This window comes from Indicator indicator, chromosome 2 (genome assembly GCF_027791375.1).
Source record: "Indicator indicator isolate 239-I01 chromosome 2, UM_Iind_1.1, whole genome shotgun sequence".
Taxonomy (NCBI): Eukaryota; Metazoa; Chordata; class Aves; order Piciformes; family Indicatoridae; genus Indicator; species Indicator indicator.
The window spans coordinates 870518-895746 of NC_072011.1; the positions used below are offsets into that span (position 1 = coordinate 870518).

At 49.7% G+C, this 25229-nt stretch overlaps 1 protein-coding gene across 5 annotated transcripts in view; it reads left to right on the forward strand.

The window, feature by feature from the left end:
- KCNQ5 (potassium voltage-gated channel subfamily Q member 5) overlaps positions 1-25229 on the forward strand; it is a 272790-nt gene that overhangs the window by 241924 nt on the left and 5637 nt on the right. The window contains exons 8-12 of one of the 5 annotated variants that reach the window (XM_054393477.1): positions 689-783; positions 2507-2533; positions 6013-6069; positions 13251-13471; positions 22709-22817. In XM_054393477.1, coding sequence (XP_054249452.1) covers positions 689-783; positions 2507-2533; positions 6013-6069; positions 13251-13471; positions 22709-22817 — 509 coding nt within the window. The remainder of the gene's footprint in view (positions 1-688; positions 784-2506; positions 2534-6012; positions 6070-13250; positions 13472-22708; positions 22818-25229) is intronic. The other 4 variants (XM_054393509.1, XM_054393485.1, XM_054393492.1 and 1 more) reach the window with 4 other exon arrangements.

Consider the following 25229-nt stretch of genomic DNA (forward strand, 5'->3'; position numbering starts at 1 on the left):
TCATCAAGTCCAACTGATCACCCAACCCTTATCTAATCAACCAGACCATGGCACTTAGTGCCTCATCCAGGCTTTGCTTAAAACATCTCCAGGGATGCTGACTCCACCCCCTCCCTGGGCAGCACATTCCAAGGGCCAATCTCTCTTTATGGGAAGAACTTCATTCTAAGACCAAGCCTGAACTTCCCCCTGCACAGCTTGAGACTGTGTCCTCTTGTTCTGTCCCTGGGTGCCTGGCAGAAGAGACCAACCCCCACCTGGCTACAGCCTCCCTTCAGGTAGTTGTAGAGAGCAATGAGGTCTGCCCTGAGCCTCCTCTTCTCCAGGCTAAACACCCCCAGCTCCCCCAGCCTCTCCTCCCCAGCCTTGTTGCCCTTCATCAGCATGGTGGCACTGTCCCTTTCATGTGTCTGGTTCCTCTCTGCTTCTCTGTTGTTTCCCCACCCCAGGCTACTTGGCAGTTTTACTCCACCGACACCAGCCGAGCAAACCTGACAGCCACCTGGCGACATTACCAAAGTATTCTTCCTCCCCTCAGGCATGTATCAGTGCAACCAACCAGGAAAAAACCCACAAAAGCCATGGCTTGTATTGGTTACTAATCTGCTTTTCCATTTTTGTTTTGTTTTGTGTTTCTGGCCTCGTTTTGTTGTTGTTTTTATTTTGTGCTCCCCTCTCCTGCCCGCAGTGTGTGTGGCGCAGTTATGCGGCTGACGAGAAATCAGTTTCCATTGCTACCTGGAAGCCTCATTTGAAGGCCCTGCACACCTGCAGCCCTACCAAGTAGGTACAACTGTGGCAGCTGGTGCTGTCCTCCATGTCTGCTCAAGCTTGTAGAGAGTTGCTTTGTGTCTTTTCTGTCTGGCTTTGTCTTCTTAAAGTATGCTCATTACAGCCTCCAGCTCCCAGATCAGATCAGTGTAACCCAGGAGCCTAGGACACAGGGTGGACAAATACAAATCATTGCCACTGAGCTGAGAAATGTCACTGATCACAGGCATTAGAGACATTTTGGCCCCCAAACATACTCGTATATCAAGGCTGATGTTTCAGCCAGTTGCTAATTGTCTCTAAGGAGGGAAGCATTTAGCTGGCTGCAGAGTTTGTGCCTTGGTTTAATGATGCTAGGTTTATGCCTCTGCACAAGGCTGGAACTACAGGGCTGCCTTGAGGCATCCTGCAGGTGAATGCTCTGGGGAATTTCACACAAACATTCAGGCTGGAGAAGCCCCTCAGGATCCCCAAGCCCAACCATTAACCCTACTCTACAAGGGGCACCCCTAAACCACAGCCCCAAGCACCACAGCCAAACCACCTTCAAACACAGCCAGCCTTGGGCACTCCACCACCTCCCTGCCCAGCACATTCCAGTCCCTGAAAATTTGCTCCTTTTGATCATGACTTCAACATTTCATCAGGACAGTTTATGCCCTCAGTTGGACACACAGTCAGTTAGTAAGAGGTGACTAAAAAGAGTTGATGCCCTAGTTTGGCAGACAAGGAAATATTTGCTGTCCAGGTTTGGGTGAGAATTCACAGAGCACCAACAGCCCAGGACTCTCCAATAATCCAGCAGAAGATTTACCAGGAGGCAGTAAGCTAAATGGTTGAACAGAAGGCAGAAATGAGGAAGCAGGAGATGCTTCCTCCAGACAAGAAAGGCAAGTGCTGAGAGCCTCATGGAGAAGCTCTGATAAGCATCCTGCTGTTGTTCTTGGAGACAGTGCAGGGGAAAAGCTCAAAGCTGGGTGATGAACATCCACATGACAGTAAAGAGGTAACCCTGTGCCAGAAAGCTCAGCCAAAGGGAGAGGTTTGGCTGGGCACCCAGAGCTGGCCTTTGAATTTCAAAAAGCTGACAAGAACAGAGCCACAAGCAAGCCTTCCAGACATGCTCCAGACTGAAAGGAGCTTTGCAGATTAAAAGTGATGTGGAATATTGATTCATTTTTATGAGCTATGCAGACAGGTAGAAGGCAACACTTGGTGTAAAATCACCTCAGCACTGAAGCTGTGTCCCACCTGGGAGGTGCTACCACCACTGTCCCTCCACAGTGCATCTCCTTGGTGTTTTCAATGAGCATGTCCTGAAACAATCCAAGCTTTTCCTTTAGCAGAGATCATTTTGTATCTAATCAGAGCCTGCAGCTCTCTGGGGTGTGTGTGGGTGTGTGGGGGTGTGTGTGTAGGGGGGTGTTTGTGTGTGTGTCAGTCAGCAAATGCATTTTGCCCTCGGTGCTTTGCCAGCTCAGTCTGCAGTGGGATGCCCTAAGCATGTCTTGTGCATGTGTTCAAATGCAACACCTGGAAAAGTCTCTTTTTTCAGAAGCATTGCAGCTCTGAGGCTTGCCTGGGTGTGTTTTTGTGGGTGCCATGTGTGTGTCTGTACACTAATGAACATCTCCAGTGATGTTTATCATATATCTAACATCGTGTGTAACTTAAGCAATGTGATTACTATCTTGCATAACAACTCTGTTTTTCCCTCCTGCTCCCTGACCTGAAGAAAAGAACAAGGGGAAGCTTCCAGCAGGTTTGTAGTTTCTTTTTATTTCTTTCACCTGTGAAACTGCTCTCTCCTAATGGTTTGCACTCTTGCATGGAGTCACAGAATGGGGGGAGAGGGGGAGGTGGGATCAAAAGGGGCCTCTGGAGATCAACCAGTCCAATCCCCCTGCTAAGGCAGGTTGCTCTCACATGGAATCATACAATGGGAGGGGTCTCTGCATATCACCTAATCCAACCTCCCTGCCAGAGCAGGATCACCTAGATCAGGTTGCTCAAAATAGTGTCCAGGAGGGCTTTGAAAGTCTCCAGAGAAGGAGACTCCACCTTGGGCAGCCTGTCCCAGTGCTTCAGCACCCTCAGAGTAAAGGAGTTTTTCCTTCTAAGTGAAGCCTCCTGTGTTCTGGTTTGTACCCACTGGCCCTCGTCCTGTCAGTGAGCACCACTAAAAAGAGCCCAGCCCCATCCTCCTGACCTTCACCCTGTAGCTATTGATCAGCACTGCTAAGATGTCCTGTTTGGGCAGAGGAGGCAGCCTGGCATCTCCTCCTTTACTAAGCCCCCCCCCCCACTAGCCAGGAGGGCAGGTGGAGATTCCACCCAGCCTGGATCACAGAATGCCAGGGGCTGGAAGGGAGCTCCAAAGGTCATCCAGTCCAACCCACTGCCAGAGCAGGGGCACCTACAGCAGCTCACACAGGAACACAGCCAGCTGGGCTTGGAATATCTCCAAAGAGGGAGACTCCACAACTCCCCTGGGCAGCCTCTTCCAGGCTTCTGTCACCCTCACAGGGAAAAAACTCTTCCTCCTGTTTCCATGGAACTTCCTATGGCTCAGCTTCCACCCATTGTGGACTGGCTGCACACAGAAAGCAGAGACAAGCATGGGCAGGGCTGTCCTTACTGGATGGATAAAGCCCTGGAGATAGCCAGTGCTAAGGCAGCAAGGGGAGGCACTGCTCTTCCCTGTGCTTAGAGCTCAGATCCACAGGCACAGGAAAGGACTCAGTGGTGCAGGAGCAATTACCCTGCCCCCCAAACTCATTAGGGCTGGGAGTCTGCAGGCATTGGGCAGCCAGACCTGCAGTATTAGCACCTTCAGAGAGAGAAAAGGATGGGAAGCCAAGAGAAAAGGCCCTGCTGTGGCTCAGAAGCTCTTCTGGCTTATGCAGTCAAAAAGTGTTGACATCAATCACCCACATCCCCTCCCCTGTCTCAGATCACTCCTCCACACTGGCTCCATCCTTTTCCCTGTGTCACAGTAACTTGAGGGGACTGAACTGGCTCTGAGGTGTCCCTCAAGAGCTCTCCAGCTGCTCTGTTAGTTCTGTGCCTTCTCACACACATTACCTATGGTGCAACCTATTGTTCTGATGAAGTTATTGCAGCCTGATCAGAGCTTTTGCACTCCCCAGCCACCTTCCCTACTCTGTCAAACTGCCTTCAGCTTTTTTAGAGGTGAGACTGAAGTTGGCAGCAAATGTCCCTGCAAAGCAGTGATTTGTGCTGAGGGGAGAGAGCTTATTCCCAGTTCTGCCTGGGAGCACTTAAAGAGGACAAACTTACTTGCAATAAATAGGAGGTAGATGCAAAAGAACCTCAGCTGGCAAAAGCATCTCACATGCTCCAGGCTGCTGAGAACTGTGAGGGTGACAGAGCTTTGGACCAGGCTGCCCAGGGGGGTTGTGGAGTCTCCCTCTCTGGAGATATTCCAACCCCACCTGGATGTGTCCCTGCTCTAGGTGCCCCTGCTCTGGCAGGGGGGTTGGGCTGGATGAGCTTTGGAGGTCCCTTCCAGCCCCTGGCATTCTGTGATCCTGTGAATGATTTGGGCAGCTCTCTTTCACTTTATTTTCCCTGACTGGAAGGTGTTAGTCCCTTCAGAAATATGTGTCCTGCTGCAGAGTGCTGTAGGCAGGGGGAAAAAAAACGAACTGTTTAACTCCTGAGACCCTGGTCTGCTGCAAATCCCCTCTGGGGCCACTCAGTGTCTTGGCAGTGGGTGTTTGTCCTCCTTGTTCTGATGTGTTGCTCCGTGTGTGCCACTCCAGAGCACACACCAGGTGTGCTGCTCTGTGTTTGTCTCACCTGGGAACACATGGGGTGGACATGATCTGATGTGGTGAAAATGTGGCTGCAGACTGCTGCAGCCCTCCTTGGAGAGAACTCTCCTCCAGGGCTCAACTTCTTTCCTACTGAGTGTCTTGCATGGGGTGCTGTGTGAGCTGAGCAAGCTGCCCCTTGTTTCCCTCCAGATGAAGATGTTTGCACAAGCAGTGCACTGGATTGCTCTCTGAAGGTGCTCTTTGCTCCCTGCTCCGTTCTAGTAACAGTGGAGAAGAACTTTTATGACTGTAGGTGAAAGTGAATTCTTCCCTTTCCCTCCAAAGTGACTTTTTGTACTTAGAGAAACAAATTCTTGTGCTTTGACCTGCATAGCCCTGCAGCCTTTCATTAGGGAGCTAAGTGGTGCTGGGAGTGTGAGTGGAGAGAGAGCTGTGCTTAGGAGGCTGTAGCTTACAACTGATGTGAAGGGGAATGTGCATACTGTGTCCCTCAAGATAAGTGTATCCTCATCAATAACTTATCAAGAGCAGTGGTAGAGAAGACCACATAGTAAAGGAGACCTTTCTAGAAAGCAACTCTAGAGTTCTCTTGAAAGCCTGTGTGTAAATGCTCCTTACCAACAAAGGCACACACTGGGTGCCAGTAGTACTTCTTTCTCTTCAGTTATTCCATCTGCCTGAAATTCTTCCTGGGCAGGGCACTGGAACAAGCCTGATGGATCCTACAACCTCCTGAGAGCATAACAAGTCTTTGAAGCTGTGTGTGGGGCATGCAGTGGGTGTCTGCAAGGGATGAACATTCACAGCTTCACAGACTGCACTGGGTTGGAAGGGAGCCTCAAAGGGAATCTCCAAGCCCCCTGCACTCAGCAGGGACTCCTCCAGCTAGAGCAGGCTGCCCAGGGCCACGTTGAGTCTGAAGGTCTGAGCTGCAACCAGTGAGCCTGAGTGCCAACCCCGTGTTCAGGCAGCTCTCTCTGGTGCAATACGGAGGAGTATTGCCAGTAGAGAAGCTTGGAGGGAAGACTCATCCCTGCTGTGAGGGGGAATGTGAATTGGAGTCTGGGATTCTCCTATAGGAGCTTGGAGGGAAGACTCATCCCTGCTGTGAGGGGGAATGTGAATTGGAGTCTGGGATTCTCCTATAGGAGCTTGGAGGGAAGACTCATCCCTGCTGTGAGGGGGAATGTGAATTGGAGTCTGGGATTCTCCTATAGGAGCTTGGAGGGAAGACTCATCCCTGCTGTGAGGGGGAATGTGAATTGGAATCCTCCTCTGCCATCTCTGTTTCTAAAACCAGGTTCAATGTAAACTCTCTGCATCTGCCGTGTGAAAAAGGAACTGGCAGTGATGCAGCATCTAAGTTAGGGTGGAAAGCCTAAGCCCTTCCCTAGCAGTGGACTGCTTAGTAACGTGCTCCTCTATCTCCCCTCACTCCTAGTGAGCTTTGTAGTAATAAACAGAAGCTCTTCAGGATACACAGCCCCCGGAAACATAGGTACTCAGCATCCCTCACGCAGTTTGGGAATGCCGACTAACATCAGCTGCATGAGTCATTATTTACCTCCCCTCCTTAGCATTTCAGTTCTCCAAAGGAGGTTTGTTGATGTATTTATTTTTTTTGGAGTGCTTGCAATCCCCTCCTTGCTTGCTGCCTGCAGTGCCATTCGTGCAGTGGCAATAACAACAGCAGCTCTTTGGAACTCATCCGGCCAGGACATGGCAGTGTGCAGCTCGATGCCCTTTGCTCCCTCCTCTGCCTCAGACTTGGAGGTTTTGGAATGCATTACCCTGGGGTTGAATATTTGGGTAAAGACATTTCCCCAGGTCCAAGAGGGTTTTTATAACTGTGGCAGAGAAGTTCTCTACCTAGTAATCAGTGGGAGATGTGAAGCTAGAACCCGCTGGGTGACAGCCAGCAGGCAAAACGTGCAGTTGTGGTTGAGAGGAACCCCCTCGGACACAGCCCAAGGGTTCTGTGCCTGCATCCTGTCCTGGAAGGGAGAGCAGTGCCTGTGAAATCAACCCTCTGCTTCTGCTGAACTCAGTGAAAATCCTGCCTGTACCAAAAATGCTCATTCCTAGAGGGACGGATGGATCCTATGGGAAGAAACCCTTGGGTTATAACTCATTACCATTCTTTCCCTTTACTCTAAAAAAAGTGGTTTTAAAGGCAATAGAAGTACAAAGGGATGGTAGGAGATTGAGACTGAAAAATAGTTTCTCTTCATCTGGAAGCCCTGAGCTTCATTTGTTAATATTTTTTTTCTGTCTGACACTTGAACTCCATCACATTATGTCCCTCAGATTCTCCTTATGGCGTATTGAAGGTGTGAGATCTAACACTGCATTGCTTGGGGCCCTGGTCCTAACATCAGACTGGTGGAGAAGTCTTGAACTTCAGCCCTCACTGTGCTATCCATTCCATTTTAATTTCTTCAGCTTAGCTTAATTTCAGCTGCAGGCTTGATGAGAATCAACATCTGTATTTACTGGAGGTGAACTGCTGACAGTTGGCAGTTGTTTGTTGTCAGATTCAAGATCCAAAGGATGCTCCTTCACACAGAATGGCTTAGGTGGAAGGAACCTAAGAAATCATCTACTCCAGCCTCTCCACCATGGGCAGGGATGCCTCTCTCAACTAGTCTCAGGCCCTCTAGTTATTGACATTTCTTTGTATTCCCATTTCCACCAGCCAGCAAAGTATGAAAAGCTGAAAAACAGATCAGAAAATTGTGAGGAGTAGCAAGCAGCAGTAATGGAAAAGAAATCTGATGAAGAGCAACTGAAGGAGCTGGGGATGGTTAGTGTGAAAGAGAGGAGGCTGAGGGGAGACCTCCTGGCTGTCTGCAGCTCCCTGCAAGGAGGTTGTGGAGAGGTTGGTGCTGGTCTCTTCTGCCAGGTGATTAGTGAGAGAAGAAGAGGGCAGAGCCTCAAGCTGCCCCTGGGGAGGTTTAGAGTGGCCCTTAGGCAGCAGAGTGGTCAGGGCTTGGAATGTGCTGGGCAGGGAGGTGGTGGAGTGCCCAAGGCTGGCTGTGTTTGAAGGTGGCTTGGCTGTGGTGCTTGGGGCTGTGGTTTAGGGGTGCCCCTTGGAGAGTAGGGTTAATAGTTGGGCTTGGGGCTCCTGAGGGGCTTCTCCAGCCTGAATGTTTCTGTGACTCTGTGTCAATCTCAGGCTGTAGTAGGGCAGAAGATAAACTTGACCAGAAAGATGGGAAGGTAGGCAGGAAAACAGGGGAGTGGGACTGGGAGGCAAAGGGATGCTGATCTGACCAAAAAGTCAGATGGTCAGTGGGAGACAGCCAGAGCTGTGAGTCTGGGAGAGAAAAGCAAAGGTTTGTAGGCATTTATCAGTTTAAACAAAACCTCACCAAGCCCAGTCCAGCACACGATTCCTTCCTTATGCAGTGAAGCTCCAGTGACCTCTAGTGTCCCTGAACTTCTGTTCCTTCTTCAGTCAAAGGTGGAAAAGACATAAAAAGAAGAAATAAGAACTAGGAAGTGAACCACTCCTGCATGTACTGAGAGGAGCAATGAGTGGTAAGATCCTACCACTGACCTTCCAGAGGGCAAGCAAATAGAGAAGCGTCAAGAGCTTGTTTCCTACAGGTACCAGCTGTGATTGATCTCCACTTGAAAGGTGCTTCAAAGCCCCAATGTTCTCAGTGTGAATCCATCCCACAGCTTGCCTCCTGCAAGAGCAGAGAAGCAGCAGGTCCAAAGATGTTGCCACTGCCAAGAAAGGTTGTACAAGAAAGCAAACCCTGAGGTGTGCTTTAGTCACCAAGTCTGCTTAAGAGGTGTCCCTGGCCATAGCAGGGAGGTTGGAGCAGATGATCTCTAAGGTCCCTTCCAACCTAAACCATTCTGTAGTGAGATCCCAGACTGGGCTAAATCATGAGGGACAGGAAGTGATGGACAGACACTCATCTAAAAGAGTGCAGAATGACTGAAGTTAGAATCACAGAATGGTCCAGGCCAGAAGGAACCTCCAACCGGTCCAGTCCAACCCTTCTGCACTCAGCTGGGACATTCCCAACTAGAGCAGGTTGCCCAGAGTCCTGTCCAGCCTCACCTTGAAGATGTACAGGGATGGAGCCTCAACCACCTTCCTGGGCAACCTGTCATTCTGTCACTAATGACCTGGGAGAAGAAACCAGCACCAACCTCTCCACAACCTCCTTGCAGGGAGCTGCAGGCAGCCAGGAGGTCTCCCCTCAGCCTCCTCTCTTTCACACTAACCAGCCCCAGCTCCTTCAGTCTCTCTCCAGCACATTTCTTCTCCAGACCCTTCCCAGCTTCCTTGCCCTCCTCTGCCCTGGCTCCAGCACCTCCACATCTCTCTTGCATTCAGGTGCCCCAAACTGGACACAACACTCCAGGTGTGGCCTCCCCAGAGCTGAGTCCCAGGGGACAATCCCCTCCCTGCTCCTGCTGGACACAGCATTGCTGATCCCAGCCAGGATGCCTTTGGCTTTCTTGGCCACCTGGGCATACTGCTGCCTCCTCTTCAGCTGCTTGTCCATCAGCACCCCCAGCTCCCTTTCTGCCAGACAGCCAGATGCAAAAGATTCCTGAGCTGAAACACACATTTCAAGCTTGAAATATAATTTGAATTGAAGATGAACTTTTAGAACTGCCTTTTCTTTCCAGTAAGTAGAGTCTGTGGCTCCTTTGTGTTGCATATGCATCAGGCAGAGTACTGCAGGTCTAGGTAACAATTTGCAAGGGAAATAGAAAACACTTCCAGCACCAGGATGTGTTTATTTCAACAATTGCTACTTTGGGCAAGGGAGGAAGGGGATTCCATTCAGCAATTGTGGTATTCATTCCCCATGCCCTACAGAAAGGGATTTCTCTAATAATCTCTACTGATGGGCTCATTCTTTTTTTTTTAGCATTGGTGAAAATCATCTCTTGATGAGCTTCCCAGCATGTACTTTGCCTGCTACAAACTGCATCCTCACTGCTCTCAGTGATGTTTGTATTCAGGATGAGATGCTGTGTGGTGCTGTGCTGTGCATGGACCAGGACAGCTGATTGATTGTCTGCACATTTCACAGCCACAGGCCCTTGGAACTCCTTCCCATTGCATGCAGTGAGATAACAGCACTGTCTTCTCAGACTGCAGCAGCTCAAACACACAATCACCACATAGTCTGTGTTGTCATTCCTTAATTAATTAGTTAATTAATTAGTTGAAGTTTGAGGAGGGTAGTTTTAGACTGGAGATGAGGAAGAAATTCTTTCCGGTGAGGGTGGGGAGGCACTGGAACAGGTTGCCCAGGGAGGCTGTGGATGCCTCCTCCCTGGAGGTGTTCAAGGCCAGATTGGATGAGACCTTGAGCAGCCTGGGCTGGTGGGAGGTGTCCCTGCCCATGGCAGCAGGGGTGGATCTAGATGATCTTCAAGGTCCCTTCCAATCCAAACCATTCTGTGAATGTGCAGAATTAATTTCTGTTGAAAACATCTTGTGGCCATGCTGAAGCTGAATGCAAAGATTTCAAGGGTACTAGAAAGTCTCTTAACTTACCTAATTTGCAGGATAGACATTTTTTTGCTACAGAGGTTTTGAAGGCACCCCCAAAGCTTATGCCAGGGCAGCAGGAGACCAGATAACATCATACCATGAGCAGCTGCTGCATTGCTCCCACCATCTCTCACTATGCTGGTGCAGGAGCACTGATCAAGGAGACCATTCCCTTGTACAGGGGATTGAACTTAGCCTTGGAGATGAAACAAGGTCTCCAAACTACATTGTCAGACTTCCTTTCTGCTTCACAGAGTTGAGAAGGGACATCTGAAGATCATCTAGTCCAATGGCCCTGCCAGAGCAGGACCACCTAGAGTGAATCATACAGGAACATGTCCAGGCAGGTTTTGAATGCCTCCAGAGAAGGAGACTCCACCACCTCTCTTAGCAGCGTTTTCCAGTGCTCTGCCACCCTCAAAGTGAAGAATTTTTTTCCTTATGTTTACATGGAACCTCCTCTGCCTTCTCCCCTTTTCCTCCTCCCCAACTTTGTACCTCCTTCTAGAGGTCAAAATGCTAAATAAGGAAGAAGCATAGGCAGATAGTCATGGTGCTGCACATCAGATGTGCTGGAAGATGAACAAAGGTAATTTAAGCACTGGGAAATATGAAGTGGAAATATCCCACATTCTGCTGACTGGAGGAGACAGTTGTAAGGGAAAAGCATTAGCTTACAATTGGCCAGCTAGAAGACCACAAGGCCACCAGCTTGGATCTGTCCAGAACACCTGACCAGTGGCACCTGCAAGTAGTCAGCTCCCAGCTTAGCCTCCATGTGGAGGGTTGAGATTATTCCCAGCTGATTGGAATTTATCCCCAGAGTAAATTCTCAAAAAAAAAAAACAAAACAAAACAAAACCCCCAACAACAACAAAACAAACTCAGAACTGGGAAGCACAAAACTGAAAGTTGTGTTTACAAAAGGGTAAGCTAAAAATCTAGAAGTATAAAACACAAGGAATATGTACAAAATATAGTTACATATATTTACAGTTCAGAAAAAAAAAAAAATACAAGGATGGCCTTGTAGAGAACTACACCCGCCCTGGACAGCCCAGAGGGCTGCTCGCAGCCTCTTCCAACTTCCCTTCCAAGTACCTTCAGGGACACAATACTGAGCCAGCAGAAGGTCAGGAGAGGGAGAAGGGAGTAAGCCTGCAAAGAGAAGAAGCCAAAAGGAGCCAGAACAGTTCGTGCAGCAAACTATATCCCAGTCAGCAAACCAATGGACTAATCTACATTATTCTTCTGTATCCAATCCCCTACTTCATTTACCTTTTGACTCAAAGGTGCCCAGAAAGTTCCTGTTCTGGTTATAAGCTGGCTAAAGCACCAACCCCAAGCCGTAACACACAGCCTGTCACTGCATTTCCATCCATGCTCACCAGGGCTGTTTCTTGGATGTTCCCTTAGCTTTGAGTTGGTCTTGCCCAAGTGCCTGTAGCAAGGAGTTCTGGGTGTGAGTGGTGACTAACGATGGCTATGGAGTGTTGGAAGTGCCACCCCTTGGAAAGAGCATGGATCTACTAACAGTGGGGTTGCCTGCTCACAGCCCCAAAGAAACTGTGCCCCGTGGCATGCGGTGATGATAGAGTCATAGAATCATAGAGAGTCAGAGAGTCATGGAATCATAGAGGCATAGAATCATGGAATCAGAGCCAGAGAGTCAGAGAGTCAGTCTTAGAGTCAGTTATAGAGTCATAGAGTAAGAGACTCAGAGAGTCAAAGGGTCATAGAGTCATAGAATCATAGAGTCATAGAATTATAGAGTCATAGAATCATAGAGAGCCAGAGAGTCATAGAATCATAGAGGCATAGAATCATGGAATCATAAAGGCATAGAATCATGGAATCAGAGTTAGAGAGTCAGTCACAGAGTCAGAGACTCAGTCATAGAATGATGGAATCATAGAATCATAGAGGCATAGAATCATGGAATCAGAGTTAGAGAGTCAGTCATAGAGTCAGAGACTCAGTCATAGAATGATGGAATCATAGAATCATAGAGGCATAGAATCATGGAATCAGAGCCAGAGAGTCAGAGAGTCAGTCATAGAGTAAGAGACTCAGAGAGTCAAAGGGTCATAGAATCATAGTGTCATAAGAATCATAGTGTCATAAGAATCATAGTCAGAGAGGCATAGACTCTTAGAGTCATAGATACACAGAATCATAGAGTCATAGAATGTTCTGGGCCAGAAGGGACCTCCAAAGGTCATCCAGTCTGACCTCCCTGCAGTCAGCAGGGACACCCCCAACTAGACCAGGCTGCCCAGAATGCGCTGAGCTGGACTGGTTAAGGTGGAAATAAACCTATTTAAAATGCAAGGAAATGGGGGAAAGAAATCTTGGAGATTAATCTACCATCACTGAGTGAAATTTCTCTCTATTGAACTTCATTTCCTTTGTATTCCTTTGTTTCCTTTGTCTTCCTTCCTTTCCTTTTCCTGTAGTGTAAGGCAGACTGCCACTGATAATGCCTTTATCCAAAAACAATTTGCATCAAAACCAGTTTCATTCCCACAGGAAATACATTCGACGAAGGTAAAAGTGCACAGGGAAACATCTCCCTGCTATGGAGTGAGATTAGAAATCAATTTTGGTTATTGGATGATAGGGAAAAAAAAATTTAAAAATAACTAACTAACTAAAATGAAATGAAATGAAACAAAACAAAATAAATAAAATAAACCAAACAAACAAACAAAAAAGAAATTAAATGAAACTAAATGAAATGAAACAAAACAAAATTAAATTAAACAAAATAAAGTAAAAAAAAAAACAAAATAAAATGAAAAAATAAAATTAAACAACAAAAAATAAAACAAAATGAAACAAAATAAAATGAAACAAAATGAAATTAAATGAAACAAAACAAAATAAAATGAAGCAAATTAAATAAAAAACAAAATAAAATTAAAATTGAAATTAAATAAAAAAAATAAAATAAAAATAAAATAAAATAAAATGAAACAAAACAAAACAAAATAAAATGAAACAAAAAAAAACCTAAACAAAATTAAGTGAAAATAAATAAAATAAAATAAAATAAAATAAAATAAAATAAAATAAAATAAAATAAAATAAAATAAAATAAAATAGAGCGCAGTAAGCATGAAATAAAAGCACCTTTTTCCTTCTGACAGTCAGAAGCTGAGCTTTAAGGAGCGTGTCCGGATGGCCAGCCCGCGGGGCCAGAGCATCAAGAGCAGGCAGTCTTCGGTGGGGGATCGCCGCTCCCCCAGCGCCGACGCCGCCCCCGAGGGCAGCCCCACCAAGGTGCAGAAGAGTTGGAGCTTTAACGACCGCACTCGCTTCAGGCCCTCGCTGCGCCTCAAGAGCTCCCAGCCCAAGCCTGTGCTCGACGGTAGGAGCCTCCCATGCGTCTCCCCCGGCCGCTGCGCGCCGCCCGCCCCTGCTCCTGTCTGCCAGCCTCACCCGGCTGTGGAGAGCAGAATCGTAGGAGCGTCAGGGTTGGGAATAGACCTGAGCTTGGCACTGCTCAGGCTACACCTCCAGTGCTCTGGCCAGTTCTGGGCCACTCCATTCAAGAAAGATATTGAGATGCTGGAACATGTCCAGAGAAGGGCAACAAGGCTGGGGAGGGGACTGGAGCACAGCCCTGTGAGGAGAGGCTGAGGGAGCTGGGGGTGTTTAGCCTGGAGAAGAGGAGGCTATGGGGAGACCTCATTGCTGTCTACAACTACCTGAAGGGAGGCTGTAGCCAGGAGGAGGTTGGTCTCTTCTCCCAGGCACGCAGTGACAAAACAAGAGGACACAGTCCGAAGCTGTGGAGGGGGAAGTTTAGGCTTGGTCTTAGAAAGAAATTCTTCCCAGAAAGAGAGATTGGCCATTGGAATGTGTTGCCCAGGGAGGTGGCGGGGTCAATGTCCCTGGAGATGTTTAGGAAAAGCCTGGCTGAGGCATTTGGTGTCATGGTCTGGTTGATTAGATAGGGTTGGGTGATTGGTTGGACTTGATGTTCTTGGAGGTCTCTTCCAATCAGTTGATTCTGTGATCAACCCAAGCCTACCATGGCCACCAAAACATGTCCCAAAGTGACTGTAAAGTCATAAAATCGTTTAGGTTGGAGAAGACCCTGAAGGTCATTGAGTCCAACCACGAACTTGGCACAGCCAAGTGCCAGTCAATCAGTACCACATCTACATGCCTCTTAAATACCTCCAGGGATGGGGATAAGATAATAAGATTTGTTCTCCAGGCAGTTCTCAGTGAGGTACAAAAGTGTTCTGTGATGCCTCTTTCCTACCATGCCCTGCTCCCAAGCCCCTGCCTGAGTTACTGACAGCCTTTGCTGTACCCTAGGGGCACTGCCTGGCTGCTTGAATATAACATCCAAAGTGTTCAGCACGGGAGGGTATTGAATATTGGCCAAACACACATAGCTGCGGAGGGCAACAAGGTTCTCCGCAAACCTCCTTTCAGCTTTGAGCTCCAAGAAGGGAGAGAAATTTGTCCACAATCTCTTCCAGCTTTTTATTCTGATAACCATGAGAATGTGAGAATAGATCTGATGGAGAGAGGCTGAAGGAGCTCGAGATGGTTAGTGTGAAAGAGAGGAGGCTGAGGGGAGACCTCCTGGCTGTCTGCAGCTCCCTGCAAGGAGGTTGTGGAGAGGTTGGTGCTGGTCTCTTCTGCCAGGTGATTAGTGAGAGAAGAAGAGGGCAGAGCCTCAAGCTGCCCCTGGGGAGGTTTAGAGTGGCCCTTAGGCAGCAGAGTGGTCAGGGCTTGGAATGTGCTGGGCAGGGAGGTGGTGGAGTGCCCAAGGCTGGCTGTGTTTGAAGGTGGTTTGGCTGTGGTGCTTGGGGCTGTGGTTTAGGGGTGCCCCTTGTAGAGTAGGGTTAATGGTTGGGCTTGGGGATCCTGAGGAGCTTTTCCAATCTGAACCAATCTCTTATTCTGTGCTGCATCAAGTGAGGTTCTTGAGGCTGCTAATTGCCTTAATGACCTAGATCAGCCCCTTCTGTTTTCCCCCACACCTGCCTCCCTGCCCGTGGTCCTGAGATGCTATTTAAGGTCAGCCTGGGGCTTTAGTTCTGGTTGTGTTTCTGCTTCTGCTCCATGGTATGCTGCTTCATGGAATGGTTTCTCTTGATGAAGTGAGTGAAATTATTTTTGTTTCTGTTAGGAAAGGCTGAGTTAACTTAAAGCTTTGGGAGTTGGACTCGATGACCTTTGGAGGTCCCTTCCAACTCAGACCATTCTAGGATAATACAAACATATTTCATCTGTTTAATCAAAAAGAATTCTTTGAGGGAATATTTGATTCCTTGCACCCTCCCTAAACATTTATCCTGAGGAAAAGGACTTGGGGGTGCTGGTGGGGGAGAAGCTGGCCAGGAGCAGGCAGTGTGAGCTTGCAGCACAGAAGACCAAGGGCAGCCTGGGCTGCATCCAAAGCAGCATTGCCAGCAGAGCCAGAGAGGTGATTCTGACACTTTGCTCAGACCTCCCCTGCAGTGCTGTGTGCAGCTCTGGAGCCCTCAGCACAGGAAGGACATGGAGCTGATGGAGAGGGGCCAGAGGAGGCCAGGAAAATGCTCAGGAGCTTGGAGCAGCTCTGCTAGGAGGACAGGCTGAGGGAGCTGGGGGTGTTCAGCCTGGAGAAGAGAAGGCTGCAGGGACACCTAAGAGCAGCCTGCCAGGACCTGAAGGGGCTCCAAGAAGGCTGCAGAGAGACTGTTTGCAAAGGGCTGCAGGGACAGGAGCAGGGACAATGGCTTCAAAGGAGAGCAGAGCAGCTTGGGATTGGATGTGAGGAAGAAGTTGTGCAGCAGGAGGGTGGTGGAACACTGGCACAGGTTGCCCAGGGAGGTGGTTGAGGCTCCATCCCTGGAGATCTTGCAGGTGAGGCTGGAGAGGGCTGTGGGCAAGCTGCTCTAGTTGGGGATGTCCCTGCTGAGTGCAGAGGGGTTGGACTGGATGAGCTGTGGAGGTCCTTTCTGGCCTGGACCATTCTGTGAGTGTGTCTATCAAACAACAGAGATGTGCATCTAAGGAATACCACAAGCTGTATGCTCACTGCATCCTGGCATTTGTCTCTCATGTTTCTCACAGACCCATCAGAACTTGCTGCCTCATGTCCCCACTATTTATCACAAGCTCAGCCTTTTTAACTACACAATTATGGTGCAGCTAATGAGTTGTTTTTAGGAAGTCTCCTGCTCCCCCTGTGTCATCACTCAGAAAAAAAAAATTAACTCCTTTTTTTAATTAAGCAATGGGAGCTGGTCCCTGAAATATTGCCAGTGCAGGAAAATTATGAGAGGTTAAAGAACAACTGAAGATAAAATAGAGACTTGTTAGGAGGGAGTGCTGGGAGCTAGAATTGTACCTCTGTGGAGCTTGCCTGCAGTATGTGATAACTGAGCTAAAGAAGGTGTCTGACCTTACCAAGAAGGGAGATTAGATAATTATAGCCTGAATATGTCAAAAAGCTTTCCACAAATCCCATCTTCCACTTTGGCCAGACCTGAGCTTTGTTAGAAATGCTTCCACCTAGAAAATGCTGTTAGGGAAATTCTTTTATACTGGAATCATATAATCACAGAATTGTCAGGGTTGGAAGGGACCTTCAAGATCATCCAGTTCCAACCCCCCTGCCATGGGCAGAGACACCTCACACCAGAGCAGGTTGCTCACAGCCACATCCAGCCTGGCTGCAAAAACCTCCAGGGGTGAGGCTTCCACCACCTCCCTGGGCAACCTGTGCCAGTGTCTCACCACCCTCACTCTCAAGAATTTCTTCCTAATCTCCCCTAAATCTGCCCTCTTCAAGCTTCAGTCCATTCCCTCCTTCAACACTGCTCCTCTTATCTTTCTGCTAGCCCAGATTGCTCAAAGCCCTGTCCAACCCAGCCTTGGAACCCCTCCAGGGAACAATTCCTAAGACCTCCCTGTAAACCATGGTCTCAGATGTTGTCATCCTCACTCCCTCTCCCTTAACTCTGCCATTGGAATGCTCTTGTGTACTACCAGGGATTTTTGTGCCGTTTTCTAGACAGACATTCATTGAATGATGGAAAGTTAGGTGTTGGAAGCGACCTCCAGAGGTCATCCAGTCCAATCCCTCTGCCAGAGCAGGGTCACCTAGGGCACGTCAGCCAGGAACACATCCACCTGGGGCTTGGATGTCTCTAGAGAAAAGACTTTGGTTCTTCTAGAGTGAAGAGCACATCATGGAAGTTTCCTTGTCCTGCCTCCTCCCTTCTGTCAAGATCAGAATTCTAGTGGCTTGTTTGCTGTTTTTTTTCCCCAGGGATCAAGGAAATAAATCATGGTTCATTCCCTTGGGTCTCCTTTTCCTGGCCTCTCTTCTGGCCCACATGTAAACACATGCTGCTGCCTTCCCCTCTCTGGGGGAGTTTTGGGTGTTCTTATCATTATGTTTGTGATTAAGTTGCATCTCAATTAGTGTTGGCTTTCCCCCCCCCCATTTTTTTTCCTTTGGAGCTAAGCAGGCAAGCACAATAAAATGATTAATGTGATTTATGTGCCCTGGTGGCCAAAAAGGCCAATGGGGTCCTGGGGGGCACTAGGAGAAGTGTGTCCAGCAGAGCCAGGGAGGTTCTCCTCCCCTTCTGCTCTGCCCTGCTGAGACCTCACCTGGGCTCCCCAGTTCACGAGGGACAGGGATCTGCTGGAGAGAGTCCAAGGGAGGGCTCCAAGGATGCTGAAGGGACTGGAGCACTGCCTGGGGAGGAGAGGCTGAGAGCCCTGGGGGTGCTTAGTCTGGAGAGGAGAAGGCTGAGAGGGATCTGATCAATGTCTCTCAATAGCTGAGGGCTGGGGGTCAGGAGGGAGGGGACAGGGACAGGCTCTGCTCAGTTGCAGCCTGGGATAGGCCAAGGGGCAATGGATGGAAACTGCAGCACAGGAGGTTCCACCTCAACAGGAGGAGGAACTTCTTGACTGGGAGGGTCCCAGAGCCCTGGAGCAGGCTGCCCAGAGAGGTTGTGGAGTCTCCTTGTGTGGAGCCTTTGCAGCCCTGTCTGGATGTGTTCCTGTGTGACCTGTGCTGGATTCTCTGGTCCTGCTCTGGCAGGGGGGTTGGACTGGAAGCTCTCCAGAGGTCCCTTCCAACCCCTGACATCCTGTGAGCTTGATTGAGTGAATTCCTCACTCAACTTGTTGCTGGTCTAAAGCAAAGGAAAATTAGAGAGAAAATCAATGTGAGGGGGAGAGAAGGGAATTTGTTGTCATGGTTCACCAAGCAGGAGGATGATGTGAGCTTGGAAGAGGTGAGAAGTTTCATGGAAACAAATAATAACCAAAGCACTGGCCTGAGACACCTTTAATTTGATAAAGGGAAATTCCTTGAATGGTATGAAGGTAAACCATGAAGGTTGTTTTGTGCTTAGAATGATTTTTGAAGGGGGGGGGGGAATAAGTGAGATGTAGTGAAAAATACTGTGCAGTATGACAGTGGTGAAAAAGCTCTGAAATGCAGATGGGAGAAGTGTGGCCAGCAGGGCCAGGGAGGGGATTCTCCCCCTCTGCTCCACTCTGCTGAGACCACACCTGGAGCTCTGTGTCCAGTTCTGGAGCCTCTGTTCCAGAAAGGATCTGGAGGTGCTGGAAGGTGTCCAGAGGAGGGCCATGAGGATGAGCAGAGGGCTGGAGCTGCTCTGCTCTGGAGACAGACTGAGAGAGTTGGGGTTGTGCAGTCTGGAGAGGAGAAGGCTCCCAGGAGACCTTCTTGTGGCCTTCCAGGATCTGAAGGGGGCTCCAAGAAAGCTGGGGAGGGACTTTTGAGGGTGTCAGGCAGTGATAGGACTGGGGGGGATGGAGCAAAACTGGAAGTGGGGAGATTGAGATTGGATGTTAGGAAGAAGTTGTTCCCCATGAGGGTGGTGAGAGACTGGCAGAGGTTGCCCAGGGAGGTGGTGGGAGCCTCATCCCTGGAGGTTTTTGCAGCCAGGCTGGATGTGGCTGTGAGCAACCTGCTGTGGTGTGAGGTGTCCCTGCCCATGGCAGGGGGCTGGGCCTGGGTGGTCCTTGAGGTCCCTTCCAACCCTGACAATTCTATGGTTCTAATATCATAAAGAATTTCCCTAACAGCATTTTCTTGGTGGAAGCATTTCTGACACAGCTCAGGTCTGGCCAAAGTGGCAATGGGATTGGTGAAAAGTTTTTTTACATCACCTGGATACAATGATCTGATCTCCATTGGAACTGGATGATCCTTGAGGTCTCTTCCAGCCCTGACAATTCTATCATTCCCTCTCCATTTTTTTTCAGAGGACATAGACTAAATCCTTGTGCTGTAACAGCAATTATTGAGAGTCAGGTACAGATCATCAACTTCAGGCACCTGCTTAGCTTTGGCCATGTCTAAATGGGAAGTATTCAGCCTCAGCAGAATGATTTAGGTCACCCACATGAAGAGCCCTCTCTGCCTCCCACACAGCCAGAGCAGAATAACGGAATCATAGAATGATTTTATGTTTTTAAAGGTCATCTTGTCCAGCCCCCCTGCAGTGAGCAGGAACATCTTCCACTAGGTCAGGTTGCTCAGAGCAACCTCTTCAATGTTTCATCACCCTCATGGTAAAAAAAAAAAAAACCAGCAACCCCAAAACTCTTCCTTGGATCTAGCCTCAAACTCCCCTCTTTTAGTTTAAAACCATCATCCCTAGTCCTGCTGCATCAGGCCCTGCTAGAACCATTGTCTGCATCTTTCTTTCAGGCCTAAGCACTTCTGGGGCCAGGGGTCCACATTGGGACCACCCTGCCAACCACTCTCTTAGGAGCACTTCTGTGGTGTCATAGAATCCCGGAATGGCTCAGGCTGGAAGGGACCTCAGAGCTCATCTCCTCCAACCTCCCCACCATGGGCAGGGACACCTCTCAGCTTGATTCAGCTGCTCAAGACCTCATCCAGCCTGGCCTTGAACACCCCCAGGGAGAGCACATCCACAGCCTCCCTGGGCAGCCTGTGCCAGAGTCTCACCACTTTGGCACTGAAGAACTTCTTCCTCAGCTCCACTCTAACCCTGCTCTGCCTCAGCTTCAAACCATTCCCCCTTGGCCTGTCTCAGACACCCTCAAGAGAAGTCTCTCTGCAGCCTTCCTGTAGGAGCCCTTCAGGTCCTGGCAGGCAGCTCTGATGTCCCCTTTGAGCCTTCTCCTCTCCAGGCTGAACACCCCCAGCTCCCTCAGCCTGTGCTCACAGCAGAGCTGCTCCAGCCCTTGGATCGTCTTTGTGGCCTCCTCTGGTCTCTCTCCAGCAGCTCTGTGTCCTTCTTCTGCTGGGGACAGCAGAGCTGGAGGCAGGATTGCAGGTGAGGTCTCAGCAGAGCAGAGCCAAGGGGCAGAATCCCCTCTCCTCCCCTGCTGCCCACACTCCTCTGGCTGCAGCCTAGGATGCAATTTGCCTTTTTGTTCCAGTTCCCAAATTCAAGGGTAGAAGGAGGAGATTCAGCAAGCAGATAACTGCTTGAAATGCTACTGCCAGTGAGAGCATGGAGCTCTGAGGGTGAGGAAAGCAAGCATCACATACTCCCAACACCAGAACATGTTATTAAAGCACACAAAACAATTCTAAGAAAGGACAAATGATATTTATAGAAATAATAAATCAGGCCCTGTGCAGAGCTTTGGAACGGAGCCCTATGAAATGCTGCCAGAAACGCCTCACTTTTTGGCATTGCTGGCATGCAGTGGTTCAGGGCAGCGTGCATCCTTCTGCCCAGTTACCTAGGGTGACCATAAAGAACTGGGGTTTGCTGGGAAGAGTTCACAGAGCCACAGAATATCAGAGGTTGGAAGGGACCTCCAGAGATCCTTCAGTCCAACCCCCCTGCCAGAGCAGCAGCACCCAGGGCAGGCCACACAGCAATGCATCCAGGTGGGGTTGGAAAGGCTCCAGAGAAGGAGACTCCACAACCTCTCTGGGCAGCCTGCTCCAGGGCTCCCTCACCCTCACACCAAAGAAGTTTCTCCTCTTCTTGAGCTGAAACCTTCTCTGTTCCACTTTGTCTCCAGTGCTCCTTGGCTTCTTGCTGTGCAGCACCCAGCAGAGCTTGGCCCCCTCCACTTGACCCCCAGCCCTCAGCTCTTGAGAGACATTGATCAGATCCCTCTCAGCCTTCTCTTCTCCACACTAAACAGCCCCAGGGCTCTCAGGCTCTCTTCCCAGGGGAGATGCTCAAGTCCCCTAAGCATCCTCCTGCCTCTCCCTTGCACTCTCTCCAGCAGCTCTCTGTCTCTCTTGACCTGGGGAGCCCCAAACTGGACACAGGATTGCAGCTGTGGTCTCAGCAGGACAGGGCAGAGGGGGAGCAGAACCTCCCTAGCCCTGCTGGCCGCACTTTGCTTGCTGCACCCCAGGACCCCATTGGCTCTCTTGGCCACCAGGGCACATTGCTGTCCCATGCAGACCTGGATGATATTGAAAGTCCCTTCCAACCCAAACCATTCTATGAATCTGCTTTAAGAGAGACTTCAGCCATCACTGAGAGCAGGAGACTTGCAAGGGTGATGGTGGAGGCTCCTGGAGAGAAGGAAGGGCCAGTGCTAACCCTAGGAAGGCCTGGAAGAGTAGCAAGGGTCATGCAGAGCAGCTACTGCCTAAGGTTCCTCATGGAGCCTGCTTAGACCATGCCCAGCCATGCTGAAGGAGATCAGGAGGCATGAACAAAGGGTTTGGGGAAGGATGAAGAAGCAGATGTGTGCAGGGCTGGGCATGAGCTGGCACCAAGGATGCTCAGATACTGATGGGGAGGATTTGCTCTGGGAACAGACACAAAGATGAGGGGCAGTGGGGGCAAGCTGGATCAGAGGAGGTTCCATGTGAATGTAAGGGGGAAAAGGCTGCATCTGGAATCTTGTGTCCAGTTCTGGGCCTCTCAGCTCAAGTAGGACCTCAGGGAACTGCTTGAGAGAGTCCAGCAGAGAGCCCCAAAGCTGCTGAAGGCAGTGGAAGATCTTCCTTAGGAGGAGAGGCTGAGGGAGCTGAGGGCTCTGGAGCTTGGAGAGGAGGAGCCTGAGAGGTGAGCTCCTTGCTGGTGCTAAAGATGTGCAGGGGGAGTGCCCAGAGGCTGGAGCCAGGCTCTGCTGGGTGATGCCCAATGCCAGCACAAGGGGCAGTGGTGGAAGCTGAGCCATAGGAAGTTCCATGCAAACAGGAGCAAGAATTTTTCCCCTGTGAGGGTGACAGAGGAGCGGAACAGGGAGATTCTATGTCCTGCTCTGGCAGGGGAGTGGAACTTGATGATCTCCAGAGGTCCCTTCCCACCCCTGGCATTCTGTGATCTGTGTTCTGCTAGCTCAGGACTCTCCCTGAAGGCAGAGGATGGAATGGGAAGCAGTGAGACCTCAGGAACAGACATTCTGGTACTCAACTGTTCCTTTGTTTGGAACCTATCAGGGCTGGCTCCTTCTCTTAACTTTTAATAGCCACACTGGGGACTCCCCAGGCCTCTGATGGCACAAGCAGTGACAAACTGATGCAGCTCTTGTCTTCCTTGATTTGCAGTCCCTTGGTTTTTCCAGAACCACAGGGCAGGCAGTTTAGAAAACACTTAAGGAAGGGAGTTGTAAGTTAATTGCTGCTTGTTGAGCCTGCTCTCGTCTTTTGCAGCTGACACCAGCCTGGGGACAGATGATGTGTATGATGAGAAAGGCTGCCAGTGTGATGTGTCAGTAGAAGATCTCACTCCTGCTCTTAAAACTGTCATCAGAGCCATCAGGTGAGTGCAAAAAATATTTGAATGAATAAATCTGAGAGATTTTGACAAGGCCTGCTTGTGGCAGGAGGAGAAGGGAAGGGTTGAAGCTGGAGAAAGGCAGATTGAGACTGGAGATGAGGAAGAAATTCTTGGCAGTGACAGGGGGGAGACACTGGAACAGGTTGCCCAGGGAGGCTGTGGATGCCTCCTCCCTGGAGCTCTGGAGAGGAGAAGGCTGAGAGGGATCTGATCAATGTCTATCAATAGCTGAGGGCTGGGGGGTCAGGAGGGAGGGACAGGGACAGGCTCTGCTCAGTTGCAGCCTGGGATAGGCCAAGGGGCAATGGATGGAAACTGCAGCACAGGAGGTTCCACCTCAACAGGAGGAGGAACTTCTTGACTGAGAGGGTGACAGAGCCCTGGAGCAGGCTGCCCAGAGAGGTTGTGGAGTCTCCTTGTGTGGAGCCTTTGCAGCCCTGTCTGGATGTGTTCCTGTGTGACCTGTGCTGGATTCTCTGGTTCTGCTCTGGCAGGGGGTTGGACTCAATGACCTTCAGAGGTTCTTTCCAACCCCCTAACATCCTGTGATGCTGTGTGCCATCATCTCCAGACTCCTGTTGAATGCTAGACCTTAGTCTCTCCAAATCAAGAGAGTGACAATTCTGTCCCTCAGGCAGCTGATCCTCTTTCTGATTATTCAGAGTATCCATTACCTGCCTGCCCTGGCATCTCTGCACACATCTGAAGCAGTATCTGAGACACTACTATATAGTAACTGTAGAATTTCAAGATGATAAGATCTGCCTATATGGAAACTTTGTGCCTTCCTTTGAAGTTTGTTTTTAGCAGCAGCTTTGAATTGCAAAGGTGGGGGGAGGTTGTTTTTTTTCCTTTCATGTTGGTATACAGCAGCAGTTGGAGACTGAAGAAATTTAATGAAGCCAGGGAAGAAATTGAGTGAAGTTCAACAAGGTCAATGGGATGGAGTCTAGTTGGAGGCCTTTGTCCAGTGGAGTCCCTCAGGGGTCAGCACTGGGACCAGAGCTGTTCAATATCTTCATCAATGACCTGGATGAGGGCACAGAGAGCAGTGTCAGCAAGATTGCTGATGGTACCAAACTGCTGTGGAGTGGTGCCACAGGAGGGTTGTGCTGCCAGTCAGCCAGACTGAGACAGGCTGAGAGCTGGGCAGGGAGAATGGAAGGAAATTCAACACGGGCAAGGGGAGAGTCCTGCACCTGGGAAAGAACGACTCATGGAGCAGGAGAAGCTGGGGACTGAGCTGCTGGAGAGCAGGGAAGGGGAAAAGGCCCTGGGGGTCCTGGTGGGTGGGAGGTTGCCCATGAGCCAGCAATGTGCTCTGGTGGCCAAGAAGGCCAATGGCAGCCTGGGGGGGGATTAGAAGGGCTGTCGTCAGTAGGTCAAGGGAGGTAACCTGTAGAGCTATCAGCCTCTTCTCAAAGCCCCTCAGGCTGAGTCTTCCACAGCCCGTCTGTGCTGCTTCTCCCCTTACAACAAACTCTGTCAGTGAAGATCAGCTAAGGCAGAAGGGATGTAAGGAAGGAAAGTCACTGGGTGCATTTAGACAGTGGTGAGTGAGTAGGAAACAGATGGGTGGTGGTGAACCCTACTGTGCTCCACAGCTTGCCTTGGGCCAGGCTGGGACCAGTCCTGCTCCTCTGCAGCCTCCTGCTGTGATCAGAGCAGTGCCCAAAGTGCTTGTGGCTAGCAGTGCACTGAGCCTTGGTGCACAGCAGGTTGTGCAGCCCTGCTCAGCCAGTCCTGGTTTTGCCATGAACAAAAAGCCTTTAATCAGAATCACAGGATGGTCTGGGTTGGAAGAGACCTTCAAGATCATCCAGTTCCAACCCCCTGCCATGGGCAGGGACACCTCCCACCAGCCCAGGTTGCTCAAGGCCTCATCCAGCCTGACCTTGAACACGTCCAGGGAGGAAGCACCCACAGCCTCCCTGGGCAACCTGTGCCAGTGTCTCCCCACCCTTACCATAAAGAATTTCTTCCTAATCTCCAGTCTCAATCTGCCTTCCTCAAGCTTCAATCCATTCCCTTTCATCCTATCACTCCAAGCCTTTGACAAAAGTCCCTTCCTAGATTTCTTGAAGGTCCCCTTCAGGTACTGGCAGGCTGCTCTAAGGTCTCCCTGGAGCCTTCTTTTCTCCAGGCTGCACAGCTTTTGCAGCCTTACTGTAATGCAGCACAAAAGCCTTTTCCCCTCCCTTCTCTCCTCTAGATGCATCACTGAAACAGTCTTCTTGCTCCAGTTGCAGATGTCCCTGCTAACTGCAGGGGGTTGGACTAGATGACGTTTAAAGGTCCCTTCCAACCCAAACCATTCTGTGATTCTACTTTTGATAGCTAATTGTCACCCCAGGATGGTCACACGTGTGACAACCATGTTATCATCTATCACAG